Genomic DNA, 26,733 nt, shown 5'->3' with positions numbered 1-26,733 from the left:
TTGTGACTCATTGCTCATTATCAAGTTAGACATATTGTGACATGTAATGATATAAGATGGTGGAAAGATAAATTGACCCATTGTCCTATTATCATGATGGACACTGATGTAGCTGTTGCCTCAGGAACTGGCAATTTGAAAGACACTCCTCTCACAGAAAGATGAATTCAGCATCGATTGTTAATGACTAAGGAATGTAAGTAATCATTGGCACTGGGATTCAGATTTATGGAAGTTCTAATGAAATGAAGAATAGTACTTAAAATTGAAAAAAATTAGCACATTTGTCAAGGGCATTTGTATATTTTTGTTGACTTTTTTTCAGGTGATTTTTAGGACTACCAACTGGCTCATGTTAAAGCCTGTTTATAAAGTTTAGTTCTCTCATTTGGAATTGTAAAGGAATTCATAAATTGGTGCTTTATATGCTCACTGATTATAATATGATATATAGAATGTCTGTTTCTTTTATGTATTTGATAAGCATATTATTATGATAGATATTCATAATATGATGGGCTAGGAAAAGTATGAACTTTGTTATCAAAGGAATTCTCTCTTTCATTTTAGTAAAGAAAGGCTGTTGCTGGAAAGTTTAAGAAACCATAGATAGAGTTAGTCACATAGATAGAGTTATCTACATAGAGTTACAAGAAACTGTTGAAAGAATCTTGTCCAGGGGTAGGGATGCAATTTTGTTTTGTTTCTGAAGTGAATAAAACTGATCCATAGAAAATGTATGTAAGCACTATATCCCTTTCTCAAAACTTTTATTGTCTTTTTGTGACCTCTTCTATTTGATGTTATGTTCTTCATATTTTAGTCATATATTCACATTTTATCTCAACTAATGTAAATACCTTGAACTCAGGGCCCTTGTCACTTGTTCTCTCTCTCTGTCTCTCTCTGTCTCTCTCTGTCTCTCTCGTTCTCTCTCTCTCTCTGTCTCTCTCTCTCTCTCTTTCTCTCTCTCTCTCTCTCTGTCTCTCTCTGTCTCTCTCTCTCTCTCTGTCTCTCTCTGTCTCTCTCTTTCTCTCTCTTTCTCTCTTTTTCTCTCTCTTTCTCTCTCCCTCTCTTTCTGTCTCCCCCTCTCTCCCTCTCTTTCTCTCTCTTTCTCTTTTTCTCTCTCTCTCTTTCTCTCTCCTTCTCTCCCTCTCTTTCTCTCTCCCCCTCTCTCCCTCTCTCTTTCTCTCTCTCTCTTTTCTCCCCTTTCCCTCCCTATCCTTCCTTCCTCCCTCTTTTTCCTCTCTATCCCTCTCTCTGTCCCCACCCTCCGTCCTCCATCCTTTTCTCTTTCTGTCTCCTCCCTCCCCCTCTCTCTCTTTCCCTCTCTCTCTGTCCCCTCCCTCCTTCTCCCTCTCTCTGTCTCCTCCCTCACACTCTCTCTGTCTCTTTCCCTTGCTCTTTCTCCTCTCCCTCCCTTTCTTCTCTACCTGCCTCCCTCCCTCTCCTCTTATCTCTCTCCCTTTCTCTCTCTCCTCCCCCATCTCTCTCTCTCTTCTCCTTCCCTTCCTCCCTTCCTCTTTCTTTCTCTCCTCACTCCTTCCCTTCCTCCCTCTTTCTTCCCCTCTCTTACCCGCCTCAGTCTCTCTTCCCTCTCCCTCCCCATCTCTCTGTCTTTATCTCTCTCCCTTTTCTCTCCACTCTCTTCTTTTTTCCTCATTCAAGTCCAATATTGTATATTACACATTGTAGGATAGACAATTAATACATAATACATCTGAAGAATGAAGGTTAGTATACTAAACAGTAATATGCTTCTATATATAAAGAAATGCTAAATTTTGTGGTATTGCCTATAAGGTTGATAGGAATTCAGAGAAGATGGAAATTAGTGAGGGCTGGAATAGTAAATTGGGGAGTTTTCATGAAGAAGCTGGCCTTAAACTGTGTAATCTTGAAGAGTGGCAGTGGATCGGGCAGAACAGAGAAAGGGCTGTGTGGGCTGTGTGGGCTTTGGGAATTAGGAAGATGGGTCAGGAGAATACTGTATCTGAACCCAGGTTTCTATCATCTATATATCTCCTAAATTCCTTATTTTCACTTCTCAGAACAGAACTTTTTGGCGAGGCCCAGGCAAACATTTAAATTCATCTACTATCAGTCACTGGCAAGTTTCTATAGTGTCAGGCAAAATTAAGAAAGCTACAATAGGCATGGTTACAATACTGTATATGCTACTCTTTAAAGCACCGGGCAAAATACCCAACTACCTTGCATTTTAAAACTTATTTCTTTTGCCCTTTATTTTTTCCTGCCTAATCTTTATTAGAAGCCAAAATCATTCCCCATTAGCTGGCACAGAGAGAAATTCTGATGAACAGGAAGAATTTGATTGGAAGTGACATGATAAAGTAGGCAAAATATTGGACCTGTAGTCTTGGAAAACCTGGCTTTGAGTCTTAGTTCTATCATTCAATATTTGTATGACTTTAGTCAAATACTTCCTATCCTTGGGCCTATTTTCACATCTGAAGAAGAAAGGATGGACTAAACGAACTCTAGATGTCCCCTGTAACTCTGATCTTAGATCAGACCTTCTGAATATTGTGGATTTCTAATATTGCTCTTCCCACTCTCGTGTATGTGGCTTCTTCAGTTAAATATGGAAATCTTTAAGATTCACAATCTGATGATTGAGTTGGGCAGAGGGTTAGAGCCCCTTGATGGAGACAAGCATACCAATTTGAGAAGACTAATAGGCCATCCTTAGTAAATAGCACAACTTGCCTAATGGATATTTAAATTCAGATATATTCTACCTCAAAGTCAACAAATCCAAAAATGTAAATAAATTTACTTATTCTCCCAAGGCTGTTTCCCTCTCTATCTTTTTCAATGGATGATCACTCTATCACCAAAGCTTGAAACTTTGGCATCATTTCTGATTTCTTCCTCTCTTTTACCTCCCATCTACAATGTCACTAAGTTTATGCTCAGCCCTTCCTTTGTAACAATATCCATTCATCCTTCTCTTTCGGTTTCTACTGCTATGACTGCCGTTCTGATCTGAATCAGTTTATACCTGAACTATTGCTATCACTTTCTAACTAGTTTCTAGACCAATATAACTAGTCTTTCCTTCACACTCTCCCATTCTTCTAGACCAGGGCTTCTTAAACTTTTTCTAATTGTAATCCCTTTTCACCCAAGAAATTTTTTATCTAACTCTGGTAAATAAAATAGGTATACAAATCAAACATTTATTGATAATAAATCACAATTTCACAACCTCCACATTCAGTTTTGAGAATCCATATAGAGATCACAATCCACAGTTTAAGAAGCTGGGCTCTGTCTATCCATGTGAAAAATAATCTTGGAGGTTTTTTTTCCCTTTATTTACTTTCTATCTACCACATCTACAACTGAGAGATGCTTGGGACTACTAGTATATTGTTTCTAACATTGTTATTAGTCTTTGCTTAGCATCTGGGGACTTCTAATTTCCCCACTGCTTCTTTAGTCTTCCCACAAAAGACCTCCTTCCTTTCCTTTCTAAAACTTCAGCCAAGTTAGAAGTTAGGTTTTTCAAAAAGTACTTTACTAATAACTAAAGGGAAGAAGGAAAAACAAAGCAAACTTAACTAGTACAAAATCAATACCTAGGTGTAAAATTTAAACCTTTTTTTGATAATTTTTTATAGTATAGTTTTTGATATTACAACGTAATTGAAGAGCTGGACCAACTTCCTGGAGCTAATTAGCTCTTATTCTTAACTAATTCATTTCTGGCCTTAGTTTTCCAGGTGTGAGCGGTCATCTTGCTGCCTCTGAACCTAGACTATGCTCCCTACTCTTAACTTCAACCCCAAAGCCTAGCTCCCTTTCAATTTCAGAGCTAGTTAGCCTTTGACCTGTCTCACTAACTTCTGTCATTCTATCCCCAGTGTACTTCATGTTAATCATTTGTAAGGCTAAGCCAGACTGACACTAGTTGCTTTTAATTAAATATCTCACAGTGTATACTGTGCACTTGCATATTATTTCAGAATTTGAGTGCAGGGACCTTGTTCTGGGTTTGTGGGACTATCCCAAGATTTGGAGAGATGATTAGGCTTTCCTTCTCATTCCCCAACTTTTAGCAATACATGCTCTCAAACAGACTTAATGTTACCTCCATTCTATTAAAAGGTAAAGAAATCTAATGTAAAACTCATCCAGTATTTGAGCATGGTAAGTTAGGTGGATGGAATGTGAAAACTACCAGGATCTCACTAGGGTACTTACAGTTGACAGATATATACTCTTTCAGACCTATGTAGTTCCTGTTCCTCTAACTAGCCTTCAACATGCAAATACAAGTACAAGCATCCTTGAGGGTTTCAGAAAAGGAACCTAGAACAATAATCTGATTGGAGGCTAGAATGATTTTGCTTTCTCTTGGAAAGAAAACATCTGTTTCTGAGTAGGTTTATCATTAAGTCTCTTTTCACCTAAGGTCTTGAAGATTTGGGAGGGCTGATTGGCCAGAGGACACATCAATGATCTCATAGACAGTCTTTTCTGAACTCATGATTGGTCTTTTGGACAATTTCAATCCTGGCACACCATCAAAACCTCCAGTGGCTATTATCTGGGGACCGGAAGGAGTCTGTGGTAGTTATGTTTTCAAAATTAGCCTAAGGATGACAGACAACCAGTGCTTGAGCAGCAGCTGTTACCTTAAGATAGGCACACTACCCAATTCAAATGTTAGTAATTATCCTGAAAATGACATTGGAAAAAACCACATTTATCTTGGAGTTGAGATAGAAGCCTTTAATGTAACTTACAAGAAAAGAAAAAAAAAAAACAACCTGTCAAACTTTTAGCGTGCAAAACTATGAAGTTATAAGCTACCCCGCTTCAAACAAAACCATTAACTCAACCTATAAGCGAAAAGGGAAGCAATAGGTCACATTTAAATATTTCTTCTGTCTAAATGAAAGTTGCACTTGCAGGTACAACAATAATTGTAAGATGTAATTAGGAATGATAACAGCTTGTTTCATCTGGCTTCACTTTCTAAAGGTACAAATACTGCTGTGACATCACCTCCACTGTGGGGGTTGTCACAGTAGTAGAAATAAGGTACTAACTAATGAAGCTAGCTGCGACAGATCTAAGACATCCACAAATCCAATCGGAGCCCAAAAAGGAATTTCCCTTATAATATTCCAGCTTCCATTAGAAGTAATGGGAAATTCTCTATTGTCTAAAATAGTCCATTCCACTCGGGACAATTCAAAAGTATTAAGAAATATATATTGAGCTGAAATCTGCCTCCCTACCATTTTTATCCATTATTTTTTCATGCTGCCCTCTGGAGCTAAGAACAAATATCATCTCTATTTCACATGACATCCTTCAAAATAATCAAAAACTGTTACATCCTCCATAAATCTTCTCTTTTCCAGGCTTTATAAACATCCCCTATTCATTCAATGAATCTTCCATTGGTATGGTCTTCAATCTGTTCTTCACCTTTTGTGAAGGTGAAAGGACCTTTCAGTTTGTCTCTGTATCTTTCTTTCTCAAATCTAACTGCAACATTCAACTCAAGACTATCAATTTCATTTCAGACACAGGGCTGAAATTGATGAAGTCTAATTTTCACTTTTTTGAGGGCCATGTCCCAGTGGTACTCCACGAAGAGAGTACTATTTGCAAAAGTCCCTAGATATTTTTCGCATGAATTTATTATCTAATTTAGTTTTTCTTATGCTATACTGGTAAAATTTGGATCCAAGTATAGGACTTTATATTTCTCTAATAATTTTCTTCTTAACCATTCAGCTCATTGGTCCATCCTGCCCAGATCTTTTTGGATTACCAGCCACTCAATATATTAGCTTTCCCTACTAACTTGATTTTATCTGCAAAAGAAAAGCATACCTCTGTTGTCGTGCATACCAATGGTAAAAATTGTTGAATATCACAAGGCTAAGGGAAGATCCATGGAATCATGGCTCATCTCTCTTTTCTTCCCCACCCTCCCCGGAGAAGTGCTCACTCAAAAACCATTATGATTTCACAATGCATGCATAGGACATATGCAATAACTAATACTGTACATAAAGCTCCCAACAAAAGCATGGAGTTCCTTTCATCATATTTGCACAGGAATAATTTGTCCCAAAACACTGCTTTCATCATTTGATTCCACTCAAAACTCTGTAATTTAAAGGATCTTTATGTCAACAGCAAGGTTGCCAGTCTCTTAGATGTCTAGTGCTTTGGGTTGATGGTTTTTTTTTCCTAAGGGGCTGCTAAGAGCAGGCTACATCCTTGCGTTTTTAGCAAAGAAACAGATGAGTAGAATTTACAATTTACCAGGAAGAAGTCATTAAGGCATGGTAAGTGGGGATTATGCCTTGGACTTCTGTGGGCTAACCCTAAAAAGGAGTTAGGGTCCTGGTAGGCATGGACTAATCCAAAAAGCAGTTGGGGGGAGGATTGTTCTATTGCTTGGCAGGCTAACCCTAAAAAGAATTCAGTACTCAAAAGAATTAGCAAGTGAATTACAGAATAGGTCTTTTATAAGGGAAATATAATGTTGGGGGTTCATATCTTAACAGCTTTCTGATTGGATACAGTAACTGTGGAGTTTTGATGATTTTGTTGATACATAAAATTCAGCTAAGAATTCTACCAGAGGCAACCTCCAGGGTTGAAATAAAGGTTCTCTTGAACTCAAGGCCTAATCAAAATAGAAAAGGCCACTTATAATCCTACCTGTAGGCTTTTGGATTGTTCACAGTAATTTAGACTCTGTCTCTACCCAACAAGCTACCCAGGACCTCATCCTTTTCCTCCTCAAATAAGTGGGATAAAAAATCTTTTGGGGGTGTGGGACATAGATGTCCTTCTTCTGAAATTGCTTTCTGCTGAGATTGGTGGTGGTGTCCTTTTCTTAGAAACTGCACTCACAGGGTGGTGAGCCAGCTGCTCAATGCATTGCTAGTGGATGCTTAGTCTCAGGCCAGTGTTGACTGACTATTGAAGATCAGCTGGAGCCTAGAGGAAAGACATCTAACTAGAAGGGAGGGGTGAGGAAAGTGTTAAAGGGTGCCCAGGTGGCCAAGGATACACATGCCAAAGCATTTAGACATTAGGGGGGAAAGAATGAAGGGTTGAGGGGGTTTTCATTTGCCACGGAAACACAGCAAAAGGTTGCCTTTTCTCCACTTAGGAACTTAAAATTCTCCAAACCTCCCTGATCTATCTAGTTACATAGGTCAAATCCTCATTTACCTGATTGTTCACGACACGACTACTTATTTCCAGAGCGAAAGTTCGATGATTCAAACTGTTTGGGATTTAGGGCTTAAAGCTGCAATGCATGTTAATGATTACATCTAATTTCATCATTTCAGTGATGTAGAAACTGGGGCGGGGAGAGGTTTCAGACTCTTCCAGTTGACATTCAGAGCCTCATATAAGCGGCACGGCACCGCTCTACTTTTCCTGTTATTTGTTTCTACGACCCTGGACAACTGTTCTTCACTTTCATACTGGCCTAACTTTGCTGAGGCTGTCATTCCTTGTGCTCGGACCACTCCACCTCCTTGTGTTGCCTGTTAAATTTCTGCCCGTCCTTTAAAGCTCAGCTCACGTTACCTCCTCCGACAAGCCTGCTCTGATCCCTCTGGCACATAATGTCCTCAGCTTTCCTCAAACCCTTCACAAAGCACTTTGATTTCTAGAACTTTCTGGTCACTTCAACAAATAATTATTAAGGACGTACTGTGTGTCTGGCGTTGGGCCAGACGCCGCAGCGGGAAGACAAAACTCCTGTACTTGATAAGTAAATGCCAAAGAGAAATAAGGAATGAAATAAGAAATTTATAACAAAAATTAATCTATGACAAAATAAATAACATGAAAGAGCATTTATTATATGCTTATGTGAAGCTGTCTTCAAAAGGGCACAAATAGAAAAATCAAGACAGTCCCTGTTCTCAAGGAATCTTTACATTCAGCTGTGGGACAGGGGGAAGAAGCCCACGGACGTGGAGTGCAGTGTGACCACGACGTTATCGTTTTCTGATTGATCTGACAGCGTCCAGACCTCCTTTCTGGGCCTTCCATAGCCGTGACTGCGGAGGGGTACACGCTGTGCCACAGCGGACGCCCCCTGACATCAGTGCTTTTGCAGGTCTGACCCATGTGGAGGCGGACCCGAATGGCCACTTCCTTCCGGAAGCGCCTCCAATCTGAAAGACACCCTAGTGGCTGCCTCATTCGCGGATTTATTTGCCATTCGATGCAATTAAACACACGGGATGTGCCCATTGCTGCTGGTTAAACTTCAGGGACGCACTAGTCCGGGACCCTGTTCCTGCTCTCAAACCTTCCATTCTCCTGCAGGGCCGCACGCGGAGGAAGCTCAGAGAGCTGCTTCCGTCGGAGTCAGGGATCCTAACGAGGAGAACTAGGATTAACTTGCCATTTTAAGGTTCACAAACGCTTTGCAGACATTATCTCACCATGATGCCCGGAGATGGGTGCTGCCCTCAGTTTATAAAAGAGGAAAGGAAGGCAGACTTTTTAAGTGACTTGCCCGGGACGGTGTGGTTTGTAAGTGTCTGAGGATCCCGAGTCCCGCACGTAATTCTTTGCCTCACGTACGAGCGTTCCAACCCACTTCTGACATTCAATACCTGTGTAATCCGGGCAGATAAGTTTCCCTGTCTGTAAAAGGAGGGGGCTGCACTAGAAAACGTCTAAGTAAACATTTTTTATTCTAGCGACTTCAGTTAAATTTGTTTTTTTATTGTACACATGTATGAAGCAATGCCACATTGTGTAGAATGGGGGCATCTGCAGCCGTCATTGGAGGCTCCTGGGGGAGGGGTCTTTCGGCGGCCCGTCTCCCCCACCAAAAACCACCTGCCGGCGCTGGGCGCGGGAGAGGGAGCGTCTGCAGAGACGCTCCTCGCCCCCTCGGATCCGTCCCTCCCCGGGCATCCTGGCGCGGCTATTTGTCGAACCACTGGGGCTGGCGTCGGCCCCACCCCCTGGGTGTGGCCAGAGTCTGCGGCGCCTCTTCCCGCTCCCTAGAGTTTCCTGCCGGGTGTTTACTAGAGGAAGGAGGAGCGCGTAGAAGGCGGGGCCAGAGGACGGAGCTGATTCTGCCCGCGCTCTGCGCTCGCTCCCGCGCCTCGGCTCGGGAACGCGCCCCCGGCAGCCCCCGGCAGGCGCGTTCCCGCCGCGGTGCGCGGCCCGGCTCCGTCGCGTCGCTCGGCTGGAGGGCTCTGTCACGCAGGCGCGTTCGCGCGGCGTGGGCGGCGGCGGAGGCGTCCGCGGCTTCCTGGAGGGCCCGGGGAGACAGCGCGGCCGCCATTTTGTCTAGGGCTTGTAGCTGCGGCTCGGGACGGGGAGGCGGAGGCTGAGCTGTGTCGGTCGTCCGGAGGACCCTTGGGTTGCACCGAGGTAATTCTCGGGCTGGCGGGTGGGCGAGGGAAGGGTGTCTCGGGCGGGCGACGGTGGGGTGCTCCGGGCCTCACGGGGACCGGAGGGGGTGGCCGGGACTGCCGCGCCGAGGGTTCCGGGACCGGAGTGAGGGCGCCGGGCCGGGGCCCTGCGGAGCTGCCTGGGTTCATGGGTGCAGCCGCGAGCCGCGTAGATGACGGCCCACCCGACCACAGGTGGCGGCGGTTGGGCCCGGGGGCTGCCCCCTGAGACCCCCGAGCTGACGGGACCCCGGGCGGGCTTGCGACCTTGGAGGTCATCGGGCTCCCTGCTCCTTCCAAGTACAAACGGGGAGACTGAGGCTCAGCGGGGGTGCGAGTTAACCGAGAGAACTCGGGTGCTAAGTGTCAAAGCAGGATTCGAACCCAGCTCCTCGGGCTCCGAGAAATAATGCAAGCACTCCCCGCCCCGCGCCAGGCGCGGCCGCGGCCGCCTTGCAAGGCCTGGGTAGCCCCGGGAGTGGAGCCCGCCAGTCGGAGTCCTGGGGGCGGTGAGTGGGTAGGGGGACTATGGAAAGTAGCGTTTCCACTCTAGCTGGAGCTGGCGGGGCTTACAATGGGAGGGGCGGGGCTAGATCCTCCGGTTGGGCTCTTGGGGCGATCCTGCGAGCTTGAAATTGCTGTGTAACCCCCGGGCTCCCTCCCTTCCCCACCCCCGTGCGTGCTCCTGGCGTGGCAGCGCTCCAGCCCTGTGCGGGCTGCCCGGCGAGCTGTGTTAGTAAGGAAGCCTGGCGGTCCCGAAAAGTCACCTCGTCCCTGCAGGCTGCGTCTTATGCATTTTTTTAAAGCTGGGCTTCACGTGCGACCTGAGGGCTTCATTTTGTTTTGTAACAAGATCTCTAAAATTCCCCAAAGTATGTGAGCCCGTCGGTGAGGTGCTTTTTGGGGCGTGGGGGGGAAACGTTGGTAATGGGTACCCTGGGTCCCGAGGCCTTGCCTACCACCTAAAAACGCCTCAGGTCTCTGCCACTTAACGGGGTAACGGGAACTACTTCGTCTCCGCCGAGGTGATGGAGAATTAGCCAGGACTTGTGATTTGCATGAGTTTAATTGTTAGGACTTGGTGTTGTGACCCTGAAGCAGACTTTCTAGTGGATTGGTGCAGTGACTTCCTCTGTGATGGGATCTTTGTTATCATCTTAGAGTCAGCTGATTTAGGCCCGGCCCGACACCTAGTATTGTGGTGTTCCCTGCTCTGCAGAAATAATTCTTGTATATATGTTTTTCTAATCCATCCGATGGAGTTTTCTAAGAAAGATACAATCTATTAAATCATACGTATGTGAGTGTTTGCTGGATAAGTTTGCTGGATAAGTCTGAAAATTTGAGAGTTGTTTACCTTTTCTAATTTTAATAATTAGAAATTCTACATAAAATTAAATAAATAGCATGGTGTAATACCCTGTCTCTCCTAAGGAAAGGCTTGAGGGCCTCAAACCTTCAAATGGAAAAGGCCTGAATATTTGAAATAAAGTCGTACACTCTCTTAAAGAAAGAGTCAAGACCAGTTTATAAAGCGATTGTATTATGAATTTTGTTTTCTGCCTTCCCCACAATAAGTTACAAGCAGTAAACTAAGAGACTTGGCAAACAGCTGTAGATCTGCAATGTATTGAAAACAGCACAAACAATTTTTAAATCAAGAAAATTGTACAAATTTTCCTTGTTTAAAAAGGCAAGGAAGTGTAAAAAAGTTATTTTACAAAGGATTTCTGGCAGAAAGTGGTTAAAATAAATATCCCCTGTAGACTTCTTTGAGAAATGAAGTTGGTTGCTTTAATGATTGATAGTTGGCTTTTTAAAATTTAAAGTACATTTATTTTATAATGTAGCGTTATTTTATTCATGTCACAAGTATAGCTATAATTCATAAGATCGTTTAAAAAAAAAAAAAAAAAGACCTTTTAGAATGTAATGGGAGAAGAGAAATACCCGTGCCATGGGATTTAGATCTGGAAGATCCTTTTAGGGATCATTTAGTCCAACCTCATCGAATATAAGGAAAGTCAGATCATCCACAATCCTGAGTGTCTGGAGGGATCACACCCCAAGTCAAAAATGGAATTGTCTCAATTGAATGGTTTTTCTCAAGAATTTGAAATTAATTTCAGATCCTTGACCTTGGCTTGGGTTAGTTCAAATTGATTTGATGAAAAGTTTGCATAAAACCTTCCTAATTGGCTTCCTTCTCTTTCTGTAAATAGTGAAAAGTTTCCTTCCCTTTTTATGCAGATTATTTACAATCTAATGGTTTCTGGTTTAACCACATTACAGTTACAATATTTGTTATTTCACTATCCTAGATTAATTCTAGTGAAGAGGAGAAAGTTGGTTTGAGCCTAAGGACTGAAATAAAGGGAAATTTGGTAGAAGATAGGAAGAGTAGTGAAGCAAATATAGTGTAGGGTTTACTTAATGGCTCAAACTGCTAGGTTTTTTAAGAGACCAATATGCAAAAGACTTTGCCCTTTAGGTAATTATCCTCTGTGAGATTAGGACTATGTCAGTATATGCAAAATATGTACAGTATTAATACTAGGTAATGGAATAGGCAGATTCTAAAAACTGGAGTGATCAGAAAATGCCCATGTAGAATGATGAGTACTTACTTGATCTTAGTTTTGAAGGATTCTGAGGGGTGGCAATAAGGAAGGGAGTAGTGCATTGTGCGTTCTATACAAAAGCTCAGAGATGGGATGAAAAATGTTTTATGAGTAATAGCAAGAAAGGTCAATTTTGCAGAAAAAATTATTGGAAAAGAACATGTAAAGTTGAAAAGATGTTGGAGAAAAGCTGTGAAAGTCTTTAAAAGTGCTAGAGAAATTGGCATTTGGATATAATGAGAGGACCATGGGAATTTCTTGATTAGGTCAGACCTGTGACTGAATATCAGTTTGGCATCTTTTTGAGAATAATAGATTGGAAAGGGGAAATACTTGAAATAAGAAAAACATTTAGGTCATAATTGTCAGGGGGAGAAATGAAAAAGGTCTGACTAGGATAATGCTGGCCTTTTGAGTAAATAGGAAACAGCTTGTAGAGCTGTGGCAGTGGACTCAACAAAACTTGGCACCTAATTGGGTGGTAGAATGTTTTACAAAAATTCTTTGCAGAAAGATTTCTTCAACAGCTTTTTACCTTTTGGTTAGTCTTATAATACATATGTCCTTAATGGATATTAAGGGCTTTAAATTTCCCCCTATGTAAGAATGGTAAATAACTTCATAATTTTTCTTATCATTTAAATTAAGTTAGCAGTCTTTGGAAATAAAATTAAATCACTTTAATCTGGATAGCATAATGTAAATAATTGGAGGACAGAGGTAGCAACATTTGCTTGATACTATATTTTCCATAACAGCTGATAATTCAAGGAAGTAAAAGCATCATATTAAAAATTTGTTTATAGTTATGAAATGGTAATAATATTTATTCTCCTTTTTGCTAAGTGTGACCATTTAAACCTAGAATGTAACCTTTATCCCTCCTTTCCCCTTCTCTGTTTTGTTTACAGATGCGGCATTCAAAACGAACTCACTGTCCTGATTGGGATGGTAGAGAAAGCTGGGGTCATGAAAGCTACAGTAGCAGTCACAAACGCAAGAAAAGATCCCACAGTAGTACACAAGAGAACAGGCACTGTAAACCACATCTACAGTTTAAAGAAGCAGATTGGTAAATGATTTGAATTAATCAAGTTGTGATACTTGTTAATATAAATTGCATTTTTTCAGCTTTTACCTTTTCAATTTATTGTCAAATATTTATTGAGCATATATTGTTCTTTGTAAGGCACCTGTGCCAAATGCTGTGGAATAATCCCAAGAAGTAAAATAAAATAAAGCATGCATAAAAAGATAGCTAATAGTGTAAAGCAATGTATATAAGTGCTAAATGAATAGTACAGATAAGTGCTAGAAAAAGGTGATAAGAATAGGAAGGGGAAGCTTTATGGAAGGAAATTGAAATTGTAGAATGGAATGGAGAGAATGGATTCTATAGTGTTTAGAATTATTGAAAGATCAGGATCCAAATGTTCTTTCAAGGTTTAACTTGCCCATTGAAGCAAATTCTAGGCTTGAAGACAGGGACTGTGTTTGTTTTTTATGTCCAGTGCATTACTTGGTACCTTCCATATATTTATTGAATGAAATATATGAGCAAACCTCTCTGAGAATGTATAAGCCAACGATTTAGGAAAAAAATAAAATAGAGAGGCATGGCCTGTATTGGATTTAGACCTGACCTTCAAATCAGGAAAACATTCTGTTTTGTATTGGCTTTATGACCCTGGGCAAGTCACTTAACCTTCAGGAAACTCTTTTTAACTTTTAAAGCTGGTGCTAATCTGCATTGATAGAAGAGGAAGTTCCTTCAGAGAACATTTTTTATTAAATTTAAGTGAACTCACTAGGCATGTGTGTGTTGGGGAGGGTATATATATGCATATTTTGGTTTTTTACAAAATTTCAAAAGTCTTAAAACTTCTTTTTATGTCATCCTTAGTGATATGTAGAATTTTGGCAAATGAGTTAACCAAAATGAGGTTTTCTCAAGAAATATTTTGAGGATTAACTTTTTAATAAATTTTAACCATCAGTTTTTCAAGGGTCGATGTTTAATTCTGTCTTCAGAGTTTTCCTTTTCTCATATCTATTTTGTTTTGCTTTGAATGAGCCTTTGGGGAATTAGAGGTAGTCTTTTAAATTAGCCAGTAGGGGTTACTGTAGAGCAATAAGATTTTTTTCTCCTTTCTCTTAAGCAGATTTGCATTATAGAACATTGAGCCTGTTCTTAGGTTTGTTCCAAGAAACTGCAAACTATGGTTCATAAGGGTTACCTGTGTAATGGAATTTTAAATAGTAATGATAGCTCGAATTTATATAGACCTTTATTTAAAGGGTTATAAAATGTTTTTCTTACAACTATGTAAAGTTAAGTATTATCCACATTTTGTTAAGGAAGAAACTGAAGATCAGAGAGATGAAGTACCTTGTACAGCACTAGTTAGTGTCTAATTTAGGAATTGAAGCCAGGTCTTAAAATTCCATGTCCAGTTCTCTTTTTTCCGTATGTCACTCTGACTTGTGTATTATGTTGAATTCCAGTGCTAATGCTGCTTTGGTGTTCCTCCATCAGACTAATGATTAAAAAATAGTCTCTAGTGTAAAAGGTTGAACAGTGGGAGAGTCTTTTGGGATTCTTAATTATTGTTGATTGCAGAATTCTCCTATATGTTCCATTGAACATATTTATATTTATACATGTAAAAGGGATAAGATTAGGTGCATTCCAAAATTAAACATTTCATATTTAGATTCGTTTATATCCAGCCCAATAATTTTTTCACAGTGCCACTAATAGAAAAGTGTTTTGGTGGTACTTGATTTTAATGATATATGCCTTGTGCAGTTTTTAAGTGTTTTTAGTAACTTAATCCTAATATTTCTCTTTAATGAATGGTTAATCCCACAATTTAAAAAGGACTATTAGCTGTAGAACAGATTACTCTTTAGTCTGCCTTAGTCCTGTTTTTTCCTTTTATTATGGGATCTGAAATTATGTAATATAGTTGTCCAGATTTTAAAATAAATTTGTTTCTTCCTTGTGAAATGTAAGTCAATAAAAAATCTACAAGTATTTGTGAAACTCAAGCATGTTTTTCTTTTACTAATCTGGCTGTGATTTAGAAAGATTCTTTTCTTTAGCAATTACCTTTGGGAGAAATGTAAACTTAAATTAATTTGCTAGTTCTTCCCTTGGCAAAGAAAGTAGCTTTGTGACTCCAGAAGCTCTTGGTATAACTTCTTATGTTAGAACTGCTGTATGTAAAAGCAAAAGAATGATTAGCATGTACTTTAAATGTGTTTTCAGTCATTATTTGGAAGTAAGATCCTTAAATGAGAGAGATTATCGTGAGCGGAGATATGTTGATGAATACAGAAATGACTACTGTGAAGGATATGATCATAGACATTATCATAGAGACTATGAAAGCAGTTATCACAACCACTGCAGTAAATCTTCAGGCCGAAGCAGGAGAAGTAGTCCAAAAAGGAAACGTAATAGACATTGTTCAAGCCATCAATCACATTCGGTATGATTGATTTTTTTTTTTTTTTATTTTGGCTAGATTCTTGTAAGAGCTCTTTATGAGCACCAGAGTTTGGGAAAGCTTCATTATATATGTAATTTTTAATTGAAAATATGTTACAGCTGTATTTATACATTATATGGATCCCTAAATGAAATTTTCTGTTTTGATTTCCATTAAGTTATCCCTATTAACTAACACTCATTTATTTGCACTTGTTCATTTTCAACAGGCCAAATCTTAGGTTTGGTGTAGTTGAATTTCTACTCATTTTCAACTAATGCCAGAAGATATTGTTTTGTATTTATCACATAATCGTCAGCATAAACTATTTTATAATCAAGTACCCTTCTTTCCTATAAATCTGAAACCTTCATAGAACTCAAAAGTTAGACATGCATTTGTTTCTTGAAATTTCAGAAAGAAATATGAAAAACTGCACTGGTGGATAACTAAAACTTGTTAATGTAAAGATGCATAGTTCCACAGAACAGTGCTTCAGTATCTGCAGCCGGTCTAATTGAGTTTCTGAAAATGGGTGCTGATTGTATAATTTGTGATCTAAAAGTGTTGCCTACTTTTAACATCTTCCACTATTTCACATGTCAATTTTAAATTTATTTTCTTCCCAACTGGTATTCAGTAGCACAGCATAATTATTATGTTGAACGTTGCAATTAAATAGTTACTTTTTCCCCTTTTATTTTATTGATATGTTTCAAAATATTGCTTGATAAGAGCTACTTTCAAATAATCTTGGCATTTAAAAATTTTTTGACAACTAAAGAACTCAACTCTCAACACATAAACTTTTAAATAAACCTGGTAGCAAGAGATTAGTAAATCATGACATTGCATTCTTTAAATTTCAGACTTCAGTTATATCAGTGTTTAAAGAAACAATTGTGTTGTTTTTTTTCTATTGCCACTTGAAGTATCTTATCTGAAAATCTGTTCCTTGCCATGTTTTTCTTCTGTAACATAAACTGTGCCCTGTGAATTTCTGGGGACTGAATTTGAAATTGCTCCTGCCAACTGTTCGTGGCCTGGTGCGTATCTGAATGCCTGAATATCTCCCCGCTGAATGAATTGCGTATTCTGCCCTGAATTCACTCTGATATATTGATTGGCTGGACGATCTTGGTGCTGCCCACTTGCCGTTCCAGAAGAGTCACCGAAGGAAAAGATCCAGGAGTATAGAGGATGATGAGGAGGGTCACCTGATCTGTCAAAGTGGAGACGTACTAAGAGCAAGATGTATAGAATATTTTTCAACACTTTTTTAACTTTGCAGACAGAATAATCTGTTAAGAATAGTATGTCAGCGGGGGGCTAAAAAAAAACTCTTCATTGCTTTTTTGTTTTGTTTTTTGTGGGTTTGTTTGTTTTGCATTTCTTCTTTTCTGTAGAAATTAAATATTCCTATTCTAAAGTTTCAAAATAGATGATGGAATTTGAGCTTAGAGCAAGACAGATAGTTGTATCTAATTGTTTTTGTAGCAGCTGACAATAAAATAACTTATTTGAGTGCTGAGATCTTAGTTATACATTAATAGTGACATTTGAAAATAATCTATACTGATAGCATTTATTGTTTGAATAAATTGATAATCAGTTGCTTTGAAACTTAAAACCTTTTTTTTTTTTTCTTTACTTTAGATGAAATTGTTGCTACTTTGGGTGAAGGAGCTTTTGGCAAAGTAGTAGAGTGCATTGATCGTGACATGTAAGTTTTTCATTTATTTTTAAACATTTGTATGAAAACCAAGGATCATTATTTTAAATGGGAACAATTATTTACTTGTGAGAGTGATAATTGGGGTGTTATTCTTTTTGTTTCTTGGGGATACCAAATAAAATAAATAAAAGCTTTTTGCTAATTGTTTTGTTGGTTGGATAGATCTGATTGTGACTAGATATACTGAAGCAGATGGGATTTTATGAAATTAAAAACAGGTTTCCAAATCACTGGCCATTTGGGGATAAGTATTTTCTTGTCTTTAGTACTATTATTCTAAGAGAAGTGTAGAACTATTTCACTGCCTATAATTGGATCCGTTTGGTATTTAGCAGGGAGGTGAGAAGTGTTGGGTGACCAGATATGTTGTTGGGGGAGGAGGAAGTGAAAGATATTTATGTAGATTGCAAACACTGTGCCAAAAAGATCTTTCGCCATTGTAGGAAATTTTAAGTATTTCAAAAATTGCTAAATAAGAAATTAAATATCAAAATGGCTCACCTAAGCCAGCTAGCTTTTGGAGAATGGATTTATATAGTGTTGTACTTCAGACCTCAAGCATCTGTGATTTTGTTGGTAAATGCAAATTGTAACACCCCTAGTTTGGTGGTCTTATGTACCTCCTGTTTTTCCACTTCTCTCTTCCTAAAAATGTAATCACCCTACAACTAACCTAGTGATGAGCTTCAACAAATTTAGGTAGTCTGTTTCTTGGTTCATGGTTGGGATCTTTTCAGCTTAATTTAGAGTTCACCAAAACTTGGATTCTACTGGTAGAATGAATATTTCCCATACCATGATGAGGTATTGGAGTAGGATTTCAGTGGAGAAATATCTTTAAGTGAGGGAAATGGATTGCAATGAAAATTCACAAGAATAATTAAAGTAGCAAATATTTGTCAGAGTTTAAAATAATTCCTACCAGTTTAGTTTTCTTTCTTTTCTTTTCTTTTTTTTTAAAGTAAATATGTCAACATATTTCTCTTACATCTTCTGTTATTAAAAAATAACATGATTTTAAAGTGAAGCTTTGGATTGCTAGTGCCAGCTATGTTATAGTGGTCATATAGCATGATTGTTAAGTAGAATTTGGTAAATAAATGAATATTTGGTTTTTGTTTTTAGGGATGATACACATGTTGCAGTGAAAATTGTAAAAAATGTTGGTAGATACCGTGAAGCTGCCCGTTCGGAAATACAAGTATTGGAACATTTAAACAGTACTGATCCCAATAGTGTGTTGTAAGTAGGCATTTGAAATATAAATTGTCATACTTTATGGAAGAAACTGATCCTGTGATCTAAAAATTCTTTTTTTGCTATGTGTTTTCAGCCGATGTGTCCAAATGCTGGAATGGTTTGATCATCATGGTCATGTTTGCATTGTGTTTGAACTGCTGGGACTCAGTACTTATGATTTTATTAAAGAAAATAGTTTTTTGCCATTTCAACTTGACCATATCAGGCAGATGGCTTATCAGATCTGTCAGTCCATAAATTGTAAGTATGTTTAATATTAATTTTCTGAAATTTGAAGCCAAAATTAAAGAATAAAAATTAATGAACATCTTTATGTTTTCTTGCAGTTTTGCATCATAATAAGTTAACCCATACAGATCTGAAACCTGAAAATATTTTGTTTGTTAAGTCTGACTATGTGGTCAAGTACAACTCTAAAATGGTATGTTGCTTTTTTGTGAATATGGCATAATGTTTTTAACTTTTCCTTAACTTCTTTCATGTACAGTTAACTTGTCTCTTTTAGAAACGTGATGAACGCACATTGAAAAATACAGATATCAAAGTTGTTGACTTTGGAAGTGCAACATATGATGATGAACATCACAGCACTTTAGTATCTACACGACACTACAGAGCTCCAGAAGTCATTTTAGGTTAGTAGACATTGGGAGTCTTAATTTCATTATGCTTGATTAGTTTTCTGTTATATGTAGATATAGGAAAAATCCTTAAGTACTTGTATAAACTGAATATGCTGTTGATATTTGGTATAGCAGATAGTTATATTTCAAGAGTATATACATACCTGGTTTATGGACTTATTAGAATTGTACTCTCTTTTTGATCAATGTGTGATATTAACAGATAAATAAATTTCAGAAAATTCTTGTTTAGCAATAATACTTTCTATAATGTTACCAGAACATAAGATTGCCACTTTCAAAAGATGCTTTGCTGGATGCTGGTAAATTGTGAAGCCTGATTTCCTTGATTACAGAGTATTAGCCTGTGCTATCCATTATTTTTTTTTTTTTTTTCTTTTCCTCATCCCTTCAGCTAGTTATTAAAAAAAAAAAATGGGAATTCATGGCTTATGAAATCATCCTTTTTATTTTCAGTATTTTCTCAATTTTCATGTTTGCCTTTGCTCTTCTATTAGAGCTAATTTTTTTTTCTTTAATAGTGTTTTGCAGTGGGTCTACTTTGAAGGGGTAGTAAAAAGAGTACTCAGTTGCCTATCAAGAAACCAGACTTCTAGATCTGAATCTCTGTAAATTTGGTTAAATCACTCAACCATTTTGTGTGTGTTTCATCCTCTATAAAATGGGAAAGTTTGAACTGAATAATGTCTTAAAGTCCTTTCTAGCTCTGAAATTCTGACATTACTAAACCATGTCTTTTAAGTTTTATAATCATTGATTCTGACTTATTCATATTGTTGATAGTCATTTTAATTTGTGTTTAAAAATCTACTTTTTAAAAGAAAGCTTTTTTTTCCTTTAAGAATCAAAATAATTTGTGCAGTAGCTGAATTTTATTCTAGCAAAATATAGATTTGGGAAAGCTGGGTTGTGATCATTCTATTAGATTGTCATTGACATTAATAACTGTTGATGAATCTATATACATTTAATATGCAGCAGATGAACTTGGATTATAAATGTTGGTTTTGAGAAAAAGTTTAAAAAATAAAGTAACTTTTTCCTTCTTATACTAGCACTGGGATGGTCTCAGCCCTGTGATGTTTGGAGCATAGGCTGCATTCTTATTGAATATTATCTTGGTTTCACAGTATTTCAAGTAAGTATTTAATACAGAGAGTATAATTTATTAAATCAATATGTTGACAGAAAGACAAAAGTTATATTAGGTGACATTTAAAACACTTTATGGTCCTTTTGCAAAGCACTCTTTGTTACATTCTCATTTCATTCCACAACACATCTATGAGGTAAGTACATAACATTATAGTATTACATACTAGATTAGTAGTTAGTAATTTCATATAGTTTTTATGCTTGATCCTTTGGGAATCCTGTGGTTTATTTCACAAAGGGAGCTGTCTACCAGCTCTACTTGGCAGCTCATCAATATTTTATAATCTTGGAATTATATAGGGAATGGAGAGATTAAATGGCTTGCCCCATAATCATGTGTTGCTCTGTATCAACAGCAGCATTCTAACCCTACTTTAAGAGCTGACCAAATTGCCTTTTTTTATTTAATACACATAAAGTGGTTACCATTTCTTTCTTATAAATAATATTCAAACAATTATGCCATGTTTAAAGTTGAAAAAATTAATTTCTATATGCTTTTGGTTAAAAAAAAATAGTTTTCTGAATTTATATAGACCTTAATCTGGTTAGAGTGTTAGACTTGGATTTTAGTGTTGATTGTATCTGACCTTGAACAAGTTACTTAAAACGTCAGGTAGAGGGGGGTGATCATCAGTGGCTAATATTTGAGTACTTTTCTAGGTATTATTACAAGATCTTTCTCCAACTTGCTTCTTCATAGGGACCATGCAACAAAATATTGCTAAGAGGGTTTTTTTAATGTATAGGAGAGAAATGGTCTCAAGATACAAATAGATTGAAAGCAGAATCTACTTAATCATGGTTCTTTTTTAAATCAGTTTTCCAGTGCATAGGGGAAATATAATTAGCCTGGAAAAATAGGCGGGAGCCAGATCTTTTAGCTTTAAATGCCAATCAGCAGAGGTTGTATTTTATCATGGCGGCATTAGAACCCTCTTTACCTTCCTTGAGCCAGGAGAGATGAGTTTTAAGAATATTGGTCTGATAGCTGTGTGGTGGAAGGGACAAGTAGACTGATCAGAAAGGTATTGTAAGTAGTTCATATCTAACACTGATGAGGGGCAAAGGCAATACAGTTGCTAGCATTCTGAGTGATTAGAAATGATTATCTACATTTCATTTCTGATTTCAGAAATTTAAAAAATTGTAATTCTGCTGTGAATGACTTTTAACTTATGGACAGTAAAAAAACAACAACAACAACAAAAACTTGTGGATAGTATAATTGATTTTAATATCTTTTTTAAAAATATTTTTAAAAACCTGTACTTTCTATTGCCACTAGGCTTTGATTCTCTACTTCAGAATTACTAAATCATAAGAGAGAGTTAAGACCCTTTGTGTATGTGTGTGGGGGAGGGTAGTAAGAGCCAAATAGTGTGGCTCATGGAAATGAATTACATGGTTTAAAATTTTTGGTTTGCATCTGATAGCCCTCTAGCTAACATTTGATATTTTCTGTAGATTTAGTGATGGCTATTTTAGTGTATGTGTATAACCAGAAATATCCAAGTTATCCAACTTTTATTTTTATTTTTTCTTTTGTTTTTATAGACCCATGATAGTAAAGAACACTTAGCAATGATGGAACGGATATTAGGACCTATACCAACACACATGATCCAGAAAACAAGGTAAATATGATTCAAGAGTGGCACTCTTATCGGGTACACAAAGTGGGAGTAGATTTAGAAATAAGATTGTTTTGTTAAGAGTAGGATCAGATCGAGGGCTCTCTTTAGTATGGTTTCAGTGCCAAACATTGGAAAAGGATAAAGAGGAGTTGTATACCTAAAGGCACAGTAGTGGGAAATTGAATGCTACTTGTGGGAATTGGCAGGCAGGCTCATTTCCTCTGTTTCCATCTAAGAAAAGTAATGACCTTGGGTAGAAATAGATTGTTTTTCTTATTTATCTGTGATAAGCTTTGGTTCTGGCATGGAGCTCTTTCTAGTGGTAGACTCTGAAAATTGCTATGACTAAAAATTAGTCAGTTAACCTGGACCAACCTGGTGATGTTTCACTCTTAATTAGTGAGGCTAAGAGATGATGTATGATTTATTGCCTGATCTTTCTGAAAAATCTTTCCATTTTGATGTTGGACCCATTAGTACATGTGTTATGCCGTCATAGGCTCTTTTAGGACTCCATGGTTATTTACTTACATAATAGAATATTGGAGTAATAAGACTACTCAGGAATAGACCCTGGGTATCTTTAGCAATTAAGTGTCTGAGCCACCAGAGCTATTAGTTTGAAAGTAGCTTAAGCTGGTAATTTGGTGCCAAATTCTCAAGAAATCTGTCTTCCCCTCGGCTCCTCCCCTCCCTTTAGGTATACTGTGGACAGTGTTCTTTCTTAATTACTTTTTAGAGCTACTTTCCTATTTAGGCTCTTGCAGAGAAATAATTAGTATAGAGGGTTACAAGGCCTCTTTCTTAAATAGAATATTTTAAAATGATGATATAGATTGACAAAAAAAATTTGCATTTTTATGCTATATCACATGGAACTTAGGAAAAACTTGGATTTTTATGTAATTTATTTTGCTAATTAGTATCAGACCTATGACCCAGAGCAATAAGGTTATTAGATAAATGGTAAGCAGTAGACTTTTCCCCACAGCTTTTTTTTCCCCAAAAAATTTCATTAGTTATTTGCACAATGATACCCAATCCCTTTTTGTTTTAATCTAATTTGAGCAAAATGAATTGAGGAGAAGCATATGTACAAAATACCTAACTGTTTTCTACTTTTGGTTCTTGGATGGAATTGTGCGATTGTAAAAGCAGGAATCCAAGACTGGGAAGTTGAAGAAATATCTGTTGTAAAGAGTAAAGATAGTCACTAGAGGGGAAATTGAGTAGTAAGAAAGATGATTATTTCTGTGTAGATGGGGCTACAGGGCAAGAAAGCAGATGCATACAAATGATGGATATGTTAAATTCGTTTAAATACTAAATTGCTTTCTGTTATGCCAAGCACTGTGCTAAGTGTTAGGAGAGATAAAAGTTTAAAGATGCCTTGAACTTAAATTTGGAGGATATAATGCTTACACAAATCATCAGTTATTCACAGATACATTAGAAAAGTGCAAAAGAAAGTGCTTACTTATGTGAGAAATGAGGAGAGTTATTAGTAATAGAGTAGTGATGAAGAAAGATTATATGGAGGGAGGTGGCCTTTGATTTAGACTTTTGAGAAAAGGCCTTTAATAGTTAAAAGAACTTCTACTTTATTAGCATTAGCAGTTCTCATTATCTCCACCTAAACTATTAGAATAACTTTCTTTTTTTTCCCCTGAGGCAACTGGGGTTAACTGACTTGCCCAGGGTCACACAGCTAGAGAGTGTGATTGGGTTAAGTGTCTAGGGTCACATTTGAACTCAGGTCCTCCTGATTTCAGGACTGATGTTTTATCCACTTCGCCACCTAGCTGCCCCTAGAATAACTTTCTAACTGGTCTTCATTTCTCCTATTATACCGCTGCCACACCAAACTTATCCATGCAATTTTCATGTCACTCCTGCCCAGAATATTCTTATTGTTTGATGAAAAAAATGTAAACTTTTGCTAAATATTTATGATTCCCCATTAAAGTACCATCCTACCTTTTCAGCCTCGTCACTTTGGGAATGTTTAGTTGGAAGTATTTGTGGCATAGGTAGGTGATGAAATGTCCTTTGGATAGATGCCTGGGTCTGGAGCTGAGAAAAGATCAGGACTAAAGGTCTAGAGTTAGGAGTTAAGTACACAGAAAATGGGCAATGACTGAAATTTCCTAAAGAGAACTGTGGAGAAAAGAAAGCCAGGAGTATTAATTTTAATTGGGAAGATGAAAATAGGAGTAGTTAAGAGAACCAGGGAAAAGTGCTATTTGAAATCAAGAATGTTCAACAGTGAATTAGAATGAGGAAAACCTGGAGAACAATTTATACAATAATAATTGTATTGTAGGGCAATCAACTCTAAAGACTTAGCAATCCTGATCAACACAATGACCAACCACAATTCTCATGATGAAACATAACAACTCCAGATAGTTAATGAATTAGAGTTCAGATTGAGACAGATGTTCTTTGAGGGGAAGTATTGGGGATTTGAGGGGTGACTGGGACCATAGCTAACATGGAGATTTATTTTGCATGGCTATACTTGTTTGTAGTGGGGTTTTGTTTTTCTTAATCTTAAAAAGTGGAAGTGGGAATTGAAAATAATAGCAAAAAAAATGCTATAAAGATAGATGTTAAGGAATATGGGGTCAGAAGTAGGGTAGAGGCCTTTGGAATTCACTTGTAGCTTCAATTCTTCATCCTTAAAAGATTCTCTCCAACTATTATTTTATGATTTAGTGACTAAGAATGCTCTTTGAGAAAAGCTTGGTAGAGTGACAGAAGCAAAAATGAGATTTCTGTGGTTTGAATAATTGAGTAATAAGGAAGTAGGAGGCAACAGGTGTAGATAGTCTTTTGAGATGTTGAGCACTTAAAGAGAAGGGAGAGAGAATAGTGTAGGTAGCAGAAAAAAGTTGAAAAATGATGTTTTGTAATGTGGAAGACTTAAGTGTATCAACTTTGGTAGATTGGAGATGTGTGGTAGGTCTGGGTGGTTGTAGTATTGCTGGTAATTCTTAAAGTAAATTCTTAATTCTAAAGAGGAAACATAGGGTCAAAAGTGCAGATGTTATGTTCTTAGTAGCAATTATACATTGTTATTCTTTGACCTCAAAGAAAGGATAAGTAGTGATACTCAAAAGTTTATATAAGCTCAGGAATGGCTGCTGTGGAATTAACAGTGCTGAATCTTCTATACAGTTAATATTTAATAATGGTGTTGATCTAAAATCTTTGGTCCAAGGATTGTAGGTACTTGAGCTCTTGTGCTAGTGATAGATTGTAATTGCATTTTGTAGGGTTATGTGTATAGGTATGTGTATTTATATCCATACTACCCAAGTTAAAACTTAAAATTAGGTTTACTTATAGGGTTAAGGTGAGCTGAAAATATTTTTTATAACAGTGAGCTTTTCATAAAGGCATTTTTCTACGTAATTGTCAGAATGAAAATTTTTATTTTTATGATCCATAAATTATTTTTGGTAAAAATCTGATTTTTTTTTTTTTCTTTCTTTTTTTTTAGGAAACGCAAATATTTTCACCACAATCAGTTGGATTGGGACGAACATAGTTCTGCTGGTAGATATGTTAGGAGACGTTGCAAACCATTAAAGGTAAAATAGAGAAACATTTTTTATTTTTTGAATCCCTTAAGCTCATCTTTCTCCTAAATATATATATATTTTTTCTTTCAGGAATTCATGCTTTGTCATGATGCAGAACATGAAAATTTATTTGACCTGGTTCGAAGGATGTTAGAGTATGATCCAGCTAAAAGAATTACCTTGGATGAAGCATTACAACATCCTTTCTTTGACTTATTAAAAAAGAAATAAAATGTACAATCAGTGGTCTTACTATATAACTTCTCTAGAGGAGATTACATAAGACTGTGTCAGTCAACTAAACATTCTAATATTTTTGTAAACATTAAATTATTTTGTACAGCTTAAGTATGTAAATACTGTATGTTTTATATCAATGCCATATTTATCTTGTTAAGCAAGTATGGTCTTGATAACGAATGTTAATGTAAAAAAAAATTAAAGTTGATTTTCATTTTTTTTTTAAATTAGTTACCATTTTTAGAGGGCTTTGGCATGGTAACATTTGTCCAATGTAAATGTTGATCTAGTTTTCTCTGTAAATGGAGGTTGACTCTTTCAGGTGATGTTTCTGAGCCAAAGGGTGACTCTTGACTACTTTATTTTTAAAATGAATATTCTTTATCAAAAATTTGGATTGTGAACTTTTTTTTAAAACCTTTAAAACTTTTCTATAATTATTAAGTAGTAGATAAGTATTGCTTTTATGTAGCTAAGTAGATTTTTGCAATTTAATATGCCAATAGTTTCTAATATTTAGGGAATATTTTCCTTTATATAGTTAGGATATGTTTACAGTTGCCATTTTATTAAGTTGAATTTTTTGTTTCTGGTAAAACATTGGCTATGGTGAAATTTTTGCAGGAAGTAGGAAGAGCTTCCAATTTTTTCACTGTTCATTTTACCGGGGAGAGAAAGTGTGTATGAGGAAGGAGGGGGAGGTGTGTGGGGGGGGGGAGAGAAAGTGTGTGTGCTTGTGTGTGTGCGCACATACCCTTCCTATATAACATGGTAATTTATTTACCCCTTTATTAGGGTACAAAAATGGATGTGAAAGAAAATGTAGATAAATTTTAGCATTTTTCAGTTGGTCTTCCAGAAGAAATCTTGATGTTTAAAACTTTGTAACACACACTTGTGCCAACAGGGAAAGAATTTTCATT

General features: G+C 37.3%; 1 protein-coding gene across 6 annotated transcripts; it reads left to right on the top strand.

Annotated features, from left to right (window-relative positions):
- Positions 1–48: 48 nt before the first annotated feature.
- Positions 49–25,803, top strand: CLK4 (CDC like kinase 4). Of its 6 annotated transcripts, none has more exons than XM_074292318.1 (13): positions 49–196; positions 12,970–13,130; positions 15,330–15,552; positions 16,716–16,806; positions 17,209–17,275; positions 18,413–18,529; positions 18,621–18,787; positions 18,874–18,968; positions 19,053–19,182; positions 20,247–20,329; positions 21,904–21,983; positions 25,489–25,579; positions 25,661–25,803. In XM_074292318.1, the coding sequence occupies exons 2-13, from the start codon at positions 12,970–12,972 to the stop codon at positions 25,799–25,801; spliced, it is 1,446 nt and encodes a 481-aa protein (XP_074148419.1). In that variant the 5' UTR covers positions 49–196; the 3' UTR covers positions 25,802–25,803. The 6 variants fall into 6 exon arrangements, with proteins under 6 accessions (XP_074148419.1, XP_074148421.1, XP_074148423.1 ...); XM_074292319.1 differs by lacking the exon at positions 49–196 and adding an exon at positions 9,254–9,417; XM_074292322.1 differs by lacking the exon at positions 16,716–16,806 and having other exon boundaries at positions 95–196.
- The last annotated feature ends 930 nt before the right edge of the window (positions 25,804–26,733 follow it).

The sequence above is a fragment of the Sminthopsis crassicaudata genome, chromosome 2 (assembly GCF_048593235.1).
Source record: "Sminthopsis crassicaudata isolate SCR6 chromosome 2, ASM4859323v1, whole genome shotgun sequence".
In the NCBI taxonomy this organism is placed as follows: domain Eukaryota; kingdom Metazoa; phylum Chordata; class Mammalia; order Dasyuromorphia; family Dasyuridae; genus Sminthopsis; species Sminthopsis crassicaudata.
Note: the sequence above shows the minus strand (reverse complement) of the source record. Positions and strands in the feature narration are given on the sequence as shown.

What these genes read in the sequence shown, in the direction of transcription:
- CLK4 (XM_074292318.1), top strand. Translation starts at nt 12,970, where the DNA reads ATGCGGCATTCAAAACGAACTCACTGTCCTGATTGGGATGGTAGAGAA. An exon ending in CAAGCCATCAATCACATTCG is followed by an intron (nt 15,553 to 16,715) that starts GTATGATTGATT and finishes TTGCCGTTCCAG; the next exon opens with AAGAGTCACCGAAGGAAAAG. An exon ending in AGCTCCAGAAGTCATTTTAG is followed by an intron (nt 19,183 to 20,246) that starts GTTAGTAGACAT and finishes TTCTTATACTAG; the next exon opens with CACTGGGATGGTCTCAGCCC.